Source organism: Protomyctophum parallelum (assembly GCF_964188405.1).
Source record: "Protomyctophum parallelum genome assembly, chromosome: 5".
NCBI classification, from domain to species: Eukaryota; Metazoa; Chordata; class Actinopteri; order Myctophiformes; family Myctophidae; genus Protomyctophum; species Protomyctophum parallelum.
The window spans coordinates 35,528,485-35,538,142 of NC_139702.1; the positions used below are offsets into that span (position 1 = coordinate 35,528,485).

The 9,658-nt window shown below is 39.2% G+C and overlaps 2 protein-coding genes across 2 annotated transcripts; both read right to left on the reverse strand.

Moving 5' to 3' along the window:
• Positions 1-1,177: 1,177 nt before the first annotated feature.
• Positions 1,178-4,596, reverse strand: LOC310859437 (uncharacterized protein). The gene is made up of 6 exons (XM_083765979.1): positions 4,144-4,596; positions 3,436-3,771; positions 2,262-2,426; positions 1,954-2,043; positions 1,705-1,739; positions 1,178-1,570 (listed from the first exon to the last, which is right to left on the reverse strand). Exons 1-6 carry the CDS (start codon positions 4,184-4,186, stop codon positions 1,415-1,417), a joined length of 825 nt encoding a protein of 274 aa, XP_083622105.1. The 5' UTR covers positions 4,187-4,596; the 3' UTR covers positions 1,178-1,414.
• A 1,037-nt stretch (positions 4,597-5,633) lies between these two features.
• dnajb1b (DnaJ heat shock protein family (Hsp40) member B1b) lies at positions 5,634-8,786 on the reverse strand. The gene is made up of 3 exons (XM_083765973.1): positions 8,430-8,786; positions 7,138-7,742; positions 5,634-6,757 (listed from the first exon to the last, which is right to left on the reverse strand). The coding sequence occupies exons 1-3, from the start codon at positions 8,647-8,649 to the stop codon at positions 6,530-6,532; spliced, it is 1,053 nt and encodes a 350-aa protein (XP_083622099.1). The 5' UTR covers positions 8,650-8,786; the 3' UTR covers positions 5,634-6,529.
• Between the last annotated feature and the right edge of the window lie 872 nt (positions 8,787-9,658).

Here is a 9,658-nt window from a genome sequence, read left to right on the forward strand (position 1 = left end):
AGTTGACCAGAATGATTGTCTTTGCAGCCATGTACACTGGCGAGCAACACAAAATACTGAGTTTTCTTTTTTCCAATCAGAATTCATTACTATAGCAGTAACTAATGACAATAGGATAAATAAATAAAGAAAATAAAAATAAAAACACAAACATACTGTATGCACACCACAGGAGGACAGGGTCAGGGAGAATGGTCACCCATATAGTTAGGGTAGTTTGACTATTTTAAGCAGAGCACAAAATATAGTTGAAATACTCAAGTAAAGTACAAATCCCTCAATTGTACTAAAGTACAGTACAGAAAATGTACTTAATGCTAGTTTCCACCACTGACTCAGGTTGGGCTTTGGGTTGGGTTAGCTTTAGGTGTTTTTAGAGGCTGTGTCAAAGTTCTTTCCCAAACGTGGCCACCAAATTAGATAACATGCTGTGCTGGTCTGTTTGCTGGCTTGAATGCCTCATGGCTACACCTAACACACTGGCATGACGGAGATTCACATTTACATTATCTTAATTCCCTATTTACTTCCACTGACTTTGTATATTAGATAAGAGATCCTGTTTGGATAAAATTGGTGTCCTGAGTCCAGACCTAAAAAAGTATTTTCTGAGACAGAGATGCATTTGGAGAGACCCTTGTTACTGAACAAACACTACAGTATAGCAATGATGTCGGAATATTAAGCTACAGTATCTAACGCTTATTTTAGGAAAGAATATCACCTTGACCCCCTTTAAGGCAAACCTTTAAGGTGTTGAAAATTATTGGTAAGCATTGTATGATAGATCACTGGATTATTGACCCCATAATAAAGGATTAAAAAATGATCATAAACTCACATCTGGGCCTTATATCATGTGTAAATAAGTCAATAATATAAATGCCTAAAGTAACCATACATTCTAAATCATATTAGATTATTACAAAAAATATATATAACATCATGATCATTCTAAAAGATACCCCATACTCCTCTCCTGATGAAAAGTAGCAGTATTCTTTTTATACGTGTTTGCTTGTCATGGAAGATAATAATAATAATAACTTTATTTATATACAGTAGCACCTTTCTAGGCATGAGCCTAGAGTGCTGCAGAGGAATAATAACAAGAAAAATTCACAATAGAAAATAATAGAAAAACAAATAAGTGACATGATCTATCATAATGAACGTAATAAACAAGAAATACCCAAACATTAAACAAATCAAGATAACACAAGATCAGTAAAAGGCAGGGGGAAACAAAAACAGTTATTTATAGGAATGCTTTTTGAGATAATGACATCAGGAGTGTAAGTATAAGTATAAAATGTGTAAGTATAAAGAAACATACATCAGAACTGAATGATATCAGTGTGTATAATATAATCATCTTGTCTTTGTACACTGTTCAGAGCAAAAACCCCAAACCTCACTTCAGAGGTTTGGGGTCCAGTGCCTGGTAGATGGCGTCATACTGGTCGGCATCCGTGGCCTTGGAGTCAACGTATGTTACGACACGCTGTAGCCTTACTGCACGTTGGGTTGGGACGCTTTCTTGTTCTTCGCTGACATCATTGTAATCATCCTATAATCAAAGAATTATCTCTAAGACATATTCCTTTTTAACCCTACATGTTGATGAACATGAGTCATAACATAACAATTGAGATGAATCAGTTCATACTTATACTTAGTAGGTAGTAAATGATGGTTACTCACTTTTCCACCTTTCTCTGCATCAAGTCCACATGGACCTGTATAGTAAAGACAAGGCGTTATTGTAAGAGCATGCATGTTTAATGTTTATAACTGTTTCTCTTGCTCTTTAGAAGGGGTATGCCCAAAGCATACTGAAAAACAAGTGAACTAACAGCTTGTCTGATGTAATTTCCCTGGGAAACAGTTACAAAGAACGTTCAGAACAGCCTGAAAGTGAAACCCTATACTGGGCCCTCATGTGTCACATACCGTTATGGCTCCGTATGCAGAATATAAAAGGGATGAGAGCACACACCAGGGCAGCCAAACTCACAAAAACAATGAAGATCACTGTGGTGCCTGGACACATAACAGATTTGTGCGAGGTGATTAAATTGAACATATGTTACACTTTATTTGCACAGTTTTGATTTATTATCATCAAATATCTGAATTTCTGAAAGATTGGCTGTTGTTGGCTGTTAAATCTTCAATAGAATGAATTAGCTGTATCAGTGTATTCAACAGGAACAGGACTCCAACTAAATAATTTTCTGAGAAAGCTGTAGCTAGTTTACCTGTATGGTGCGTTGATTTAGGGCGTTTTGTGGATGGATGTGTTACTGTTACTGCTGCTGGTGCCGATCCACCCATTGACAGATAGCTCCCTGCGTACATTGCATCAGTTGTGGTTTGCAGACTTACATTGGAGAAATGTGGACTAGGGGAAACTCTGAAAGAAGCTTTGAAAGCACCAACAAAGAGTTAGTATCAATGAATGAGGGAGAGCATGTATGTGTGTGTGTGTGTGTGTGTGTGTGTGTGTGTGTGTGTGTGTGTGTGTGTGTGTGTGTGTGTGTGTGTGCGTGCGTGTGTGTGTGTGTGACACTCGAGTGTGTGACCATTGTAATGTTTGATGTAAGAGGGAGAGATCACAAGATCTAGTTTGGTTAGGCTACTGTGAAATTATCTACAATACATAGCCTGTCCTTGTGTTTCCACTATTGACATTTAGATTTTATACAAGTCACTGCTATCCCTATTTTATTAAATATTTGGTTGTATTTTTTTCATTTTATTTGAACAGCTTAAGAAAAACTGCCTCATGCTTCATTTATTAAGTAAATGATCTGGATCCTTTAGATGCTGTGACAGGTCAACATTATACTTAGATTAGATTAGTGCTCTAGCCTGGACAAAACTATTCCTATTTAAGGAAATAATAATTACGAATGAAAAAAAAAAAGAAAAAAAAAAGAATATGCAATGTAGTATTGTTCACCAAACAAACTCTTATCTGTCCTTGACACAAAACTACACCACTTATCACCAGAGTTGGGGAAGTTACTTTCAAAATGTTACAAATTTACTTTTGATCATTTGTTACTTTTGCGTTACTGTTGCATTACTTTCACAAAACTCAAATGAAGCACAAAATAGAATAGGCATAATGTTAAATGGAAGCATAAATGGATGCCTCAATAATATTAATGGTATTAATTAAGTGAGCAAACTGATTTTTTTCTGAAAGTAGTCCATTACATGACATGCACAATTTGTTATAGTAATATGTGTTATATTACTTTGTTATTAATTAAATATTTTTGAATGATTATATAATGCATTGCCCTCAAGATAACTGGCAGCTGGTGTTAGATTGTACCTGCGAGGGGAGGAGTAAATTGAGTTTAAACTTTAGAGGTATAGAAACTACTGAAAAAAGGTTTAAGCTTTGATAAATAAACAAATTACCATGGAGAACTTTGAGATGAACCTCTTGGTCAAAGAGTGTGTCCACTCCGCAGTGATATCTCCCTGCATCCGTCTTCTCCAGACTCCTTATGGATACAGTGAAGACTCCATCACCTCTGTTGTGTTCCATGCGGTATCGCCCTTGCTCTGTAACAATGGACTCCTTCCCCTCTCTCTGAAGAAGAATGTCTTGGCTGGAGCACATGTCCCTACAGAAGTATTTATTGTAGTTGTCATAGCTGGTGTTTGTGGGCCATTCATGTGAACACTGGATGGACACCTCTCTTCCAACAAACCCACTAGCTTCCAACACCGTGGAGGCCTCCACACACGCAGCTATAGAACAAAGACATTTGCACATTTAATTGTTGTATGTTCTTGACTAATCATGTCGGAAAGACTGAGAGGAAGGATATGTACACTCTAGGAGTTTAAAATGGATACATTGTATGTACAGTATGCTAATTGATTACATTATGCTTTAATTAAAATTGTATTAAAAAATAGAAAATAAAATATATTTGCCAAGGAGGCATGCTCGATCAATTTAAAGGCAAATATTTACTGTATATGCAATTTTCTCAATACAAATGGCAATCAATAAAACAAATACAGAGCACATCAGAAACCAAATCACCGTTTTACGTTTGCTATTTGAAAATAACATCAAATACTTGACTGGTGGTTAAAGGTGAAATACAACAAAACCTGAGAAGAAGAAGAAAAGGATGCCAGTATGTAGAATCCTCATGCTTTATCCTGTAAACCAGCAGACCTCCCAAGGAAAATAGAAAAGCAATTTACGATTCTGAAGAAGACTGTGGTGTGTTTTTTAGTAGAGCGAAAACAGAATGCTCTAAGAAGAACTTAATTCCAGGGCTTCATGGAGAAGATGGGTGATCTGATAAAAGATATCACAAGTACAATAATCTGATTGTACAAGAAGCAAATGAAGTGGATTCGTCCTGCCTTTTGTGGTTAGATCATGAAATGAAAACTATTCAACGTTCCCCTGGGTCCCTATCTAACCATTAAATGTTCCCCTGCAGTCACTACCGTATATTAAACGGTTTTCTTCAGGATATATTTACAGCGTGAACACATCCTGCTTTCTCCCTATCTCCAACCCCATCTCTAATTCAGGTCAGTTCGGGCCTCAGGTTGATTCATTCACTGATTCATTCACTGCTGCTCCTCAAGTTTACTGATAATCAGTCTGCATGCGCACAAGGCTCTAGTCTAACGTATGAATGCTCATCTGCATCTGCAAAAAATAAGGAAAAAAGAAGTCTCCTGACAGCATCATGAGTATTGGCAGGTCCCCTAGTTACACCCCTTGTTGTATATTTGTCTGTCACAAAATGTTTCAATGAATTTGACCCCAATGGAAACGAGCCATTATGCTCTCTCACTTTCTTGGGTTCAATCCTTTTAGCATTGTATTTCTATTTAAAGTTACTCTTCTGTGCTATATTTGCAATATGTTAGTAATGTATTCAATCAATTGATCAATCAATGAATCAAACAATCAACTATCACTAGTCAACTATCACTAGTGGGTCAACGACGTGCAACAAGACATATCAAGCCTTAACCACACCAAAGGGTCAAGACGGTTTTAGCGTTGTCCCTGCGTTGCCCCATGGAATTCAATGGCCCAAACCACACCAAAGGGTTTAGCGTGAACTCCTTGCAACCGTTTGGACCCAAGCAGTTGCATGGTGACCCTTTGGTGTGGTTTGGGCTTTACACCACACCAGTAATCCATGGGCTCCCAAATGAGCATAAGAATGCTGTCCCTGTGGAAAGGTATACATTGGCCAAACTAAAAATGTTTAAATTAAAGATTTCTGAACATAAAACTGGAATAGGCACAGGCATTGCTGAATATGCCATGGTTAATCAATAACTTGAAGCGCAAATGATATGATTTGATAGAACCATATGGTTCCCGTTAACCCCGTGTAGAACAGGTCACTGCCCCTAGAGGGGGTAACCTCCCAAGTTATGTGTGATGGGAATGTACATTAATTTGTATACAATTACACAGATCCATATACTAAGGATAGACATTTCAATAATAATGGATTAGAAAATACATTATGATTAGGATATAACAATGTCTAAGCAATGAATCTGAAATAGATTTGGCATAGAAGGGGGACATAATTCCTTTTCCAGAGAATAAACTGTATCAATTATGTTCATGGTCATTTCATATTTATTTAAAAGTATCAAATATATATAGGTATAATAATGTATTTGAATAATAGTTGTTTTTATACACAGGTTTTATCTATACTTCTCACCCGCATACCCCACCAGCAGGGGACATCAATTAGGGCAGCCTATAAAAACATTTTTTATTCAAGTATAATTTGTGTTCAACACAATAAACCCAACACCCAGGTCATTTTAACCCACGTCATGCACACACACACACACACACACACACACACACACACACACACACACACACAGTGGTATGGTGATACAGTACATAAAATATATTCACTTTGTATTATTTGGAGCAAGACATTTTATTTGTTACAAAAGATAGCTGGTGAATAACTTACTCCAACTTAAAAAAGTCCACTCCACACAAACCGACAGAAAACCATAAAAAAGGTATTTTTTTCCTAAACCATTCCAAGCTGTCTGAAATGCTCAGGATATTTAGGTTGTTTTATAATGTATACAGTACATACTATACATTACAAACTCTTAAAGTGATGTCACTTTAAATGATCAAGTGCAATGAAGTACAATCCCCTTCCACCAGACAGTGGGGGAAAAAAATAAAAAAATAAAGCCCTTGGCAGATTAGTCTGGCCCCGCTCGGATGTGATTGGATTTCCCTGCCCCCAAAGTTATGGGGCATCAATCAGGGCCCAGTATGCAAATACTGTGTGGGGAAAATCCGTCCCAAGGAAAGGCAGGTTTCACACAGAGATTCCAGACTAATATCTACACAGAGATATTACTCTGGCCATGCCAGGCTAGTTCAGCTCAGTCAAAGTCTTGGCAGCATTGAGCTAAATAATAACAGAACTCTTCCCTATAAGCGAGTTCTTGTTGCTTCTTGTCCTAACATTTATGGCAGCACCTGGGCGATCACATCTCGTGCATTCTGACTAAGGTTCTCAGGAAATTTCACCTCGTATTCCACCACGAGGTCACCGCGACGACTGTGGGACTTGGACAATGGCAGCCCTTCCCCTGTGATGCGCCGTTTCATCCCTGGCCGCACAATGTCAGTGGTTGTCACAGGTATGGTCCTGCCATCCAATGTGGGTGCAATGACTGTGCTGCCACACAAGGCCTAAAAGGAGCCAAAGAAAAGAGCAAAGTTATTCATTCACATTTTGGCAACATCATCCATTCCAAATTACAATTTCCAATGATATCTTAACCACTGTGTGGTCCTAATTCCGGGGGGAACATTTGTCAAAAATAACAGTTGTGAGCTTGTAGATCTGCACATTTCTGCAAAGAGTTTTGTTGTAGAAGACATATAGCAGACCTAGTATAGATACACATCCCTGGAGAACCCAAATCAATGAAGTATATGATTTAAGTGGGTAATAATATGAAGCTAAAAAGCATTTGCTTGAATTTACATGTCATTTTACCATGCATATAGTGCATACAGATACAGAATGATGACAATATGTGAAAGCTGCTGATGTGATAATAACTTACTTCTTTAAGGGAGACCTTGGCTGGGTAAATGATGTCGGAGCCGTCGCGTCGGAACACTGGATGAGGCTTGTCCTTTAAAACGAACACTACATCAGCGGGAATGTTGGAGTGGGTCTCGTCACCTTCTTTGGGGAAAGTGATTTTGGTCCCCTCCTTCCATCCCCTCTTTATCGCCACCTCAAGGATCTTGTCCTCTGTTCTTATCGTTTGCCTGTCAGGATTCAGACGTTTGTGGGAGATCTTCATCTTCTTGGTGCAGCCCGAGAACACTTCTTCCAGGGTCACGCGCAGTTCATGCACCACAGGTGGGTCCTGGCGCTTCACAACACTACTACCACCATGACCCCCCATACCTCCCATCCCAGTGCTGAATGAACGGGGTAAGCCCCCCATTCCACCACCTGGCATCCCAAAGCGTGCAAATGGGTCATCCGTGTCCATGTTTTCGCCCATGCCCCCGTTACCAAAGAACTGGTCAAAGGGGTTGCGGCCACCAAAGAACTCTGAAAAGATGACATGAGGATCACCCTGGAAAGAGTAGTTGAAAGTGCCAGGACCACCAGGACCACCGGGACCACCGCCTGTGGGGCCTCCACCCTTCAGACCTGCATTTAGGGAGAGAAGGAGAGAGGAAGAGAGAGAGAGAGAGATAAGCTGCTTATCCAATCACAGGCCTGCATAGGCCTATACAATACACTATATTGCCACAATTGCCACAATTTGCCAGGCAATACATGTGAATATGATCGAGGCTAAGTCTGATTAGAAAGAATATATTGGCTATTCAATATTCATATAACGCACTTAAACCCATAAACATTTAAAGGCCTTTCTTTCCTAATCATGATCTCTGTGCCTAAATTGGTTCTTTAGGTCATGCATGGAAACTTTTGATAAGACACACCGCTCCACCCAGCAGCTCCGTCCGGAATGAACGCACGTCGCACCCCAAAAGCCTCGCCCTCAATCTCATGTTTGCTTTGATAATCTGGCTGTTTGGAATTCAAACTAATTATAATAATGTACAGTAGAAGCTCTCAGTCTCTATTACAATGTGTTGAAACAGAAAAGCCTGTGTATCACTGTCACTCTGTTCGACTATTACAGTGGCGACTGTTATTTCAAACTCAATTTGTAATATTTCCTGTGCCTTTTTTCCAAACTGCTAATAAAGTATCCAATCAATCCATAAAAGTTAACAGGAGTGAGTTATACATGCGTCCAACTCCAAGTTCCAATTTACTATACTTTTACAGTAAACTAATGTATATTTATATAACACTTGCACTTGCCTTCTTCACCAAACCGGTCATAAACATCTTTCTTCTTGTGGTCGCTCAGAACATCGTAAGCCTCTGCGATCTCCTTGAACTTCTCCTCGGCTCCTGGTGACTTGTTCTTGTCGGGATGGAACCGCAGAGCCTGTTTGCGATACGCTTTCTTTATGTCGTCCTCCGAAGCGCCTTTCTTAATGCCCAATATGTCGTAGTAGTCTTTGCCCATCTTGACCATCGGGTTGTCTGTCTGTGTTTAGTTGTTACTTTGTAAAGGCGCACCTATCTCTCAGCAGCAGGCATGTACAGTGACAGTAGGTGCTCATCGGCCATGTTATTATAACGCACCGTAGAAAGTTCCAGCATGTTCCATGAGCACCACGAACAGTCTGGTTCTATGGTGGCTCCAGGCTCTGGGTTCTATCTTCTGCGTCCACATCCCATTAGCCAGAGGGACGCTCTCGCTGTGATTGGTTTTAGACTACACACAACGTTGACCAGGGATTTGGAATAATTGTTTAGTTTAATAATAAATAATAATATTAAGGCTACTGCTCTGTGAACCCTTGGCCTAAACTATAAAGACGGAAGATCCCCTTACTGAGTGAACGAAATAATTTTTTTATTAGTTTTAAAGGATAAAACTGCTGCTGAACTAACACTGTAACCAATCACCAATCACAGCAGCAAGGTTTCCGTCCCTCTTCCAGGCTATGGGATTGAATTTGACAGTTACCTTAAAAAACAGGTCTGATTTGTTTACAAATTAATGCATGTTTAGACTTGACTTGAACTTTATGAAAAGTACTCTTAAACCTTCTCGAGTTGATCCAGTTAGTGTTGTCATTGTATTTAATAAGAGACAAATAACGTCCCTTTCTAGGCCTGGGCTATACAGTTGTACATTCCTCCTGGGGCTATTATTATTATTATATTATGTTTGTCTGCCATTGTCATTGGTGACATGACATCATGCAAAAAGTCAGCTGTCTGGGGTATGCAAAAATACCCCCCCCCCCCCCACACACACACACACACACACACACACACACACACACACACACACACACACACACACACACAAAATGAAAAATAATAAAACATAATAATGAAGGCAGTATAATTCTCAATTCTACCACAAACACTATGTCAATGTATTTTCTTTCTGTGATTTTCCTGTTTTTTGCAGGTCTACAGTTATCAGTCACGTTTTTATAATGCTGCCTGGCATCAAGAGTTCATCATCC

What these genes read in the sequence shown, in the direction of transcription:
- LOC310859437 (XM_083765979.1), bottom strand. Translation starts at nt 4,186, where the DNA reads ATGAGGATTCTACATACTGGCATCCTTTTCTTCTTCTTCTCAG. An exon ending in CCTTTTCTTCTTCTTCTCAG is followed by an intron (nt 3,772 to 4,143) that starts GTTTTGTTGTAT and finishes TTTGTTCTATAG; the next exon opens with CTGCGTGTGTGGAGGCCTCC. An exon ending in CTGCATACGGAGCCATAACG is followed by an intron (nt 1,740 to 1,953) that starts GTATGTGACACA and finishes TTTACTATACAG; the next exon opens with GTCCATGTGGACTTGATGCA.
- dnajb1b (XM_083765973.1), bottom strand. Translation starts at nt 8,649, where the DNA reads ATGGTCAAGATGGGCAAAGACTACTACGACATATTGGGCATTAAGAAA. An exon ending in TGACCGGTTTGGTGAAGAAG is followed by an intron (nt 7,743 to 8,429) that starts GCAAGTGCAAGT and finishes CCCTAAATGCAG; the next exon opens with GTCTGAAGGGTGGAGGCCCC. An exon ending in CCAAGGTCTCCCTTAAAGAA is followed by an intron (nt 6,758 to 7,137) that starts GTAAGTTATTAT and finishes GGCTCCTTTTAG; the next exon opens with GCCTTGTGTGGCAGCACAGT.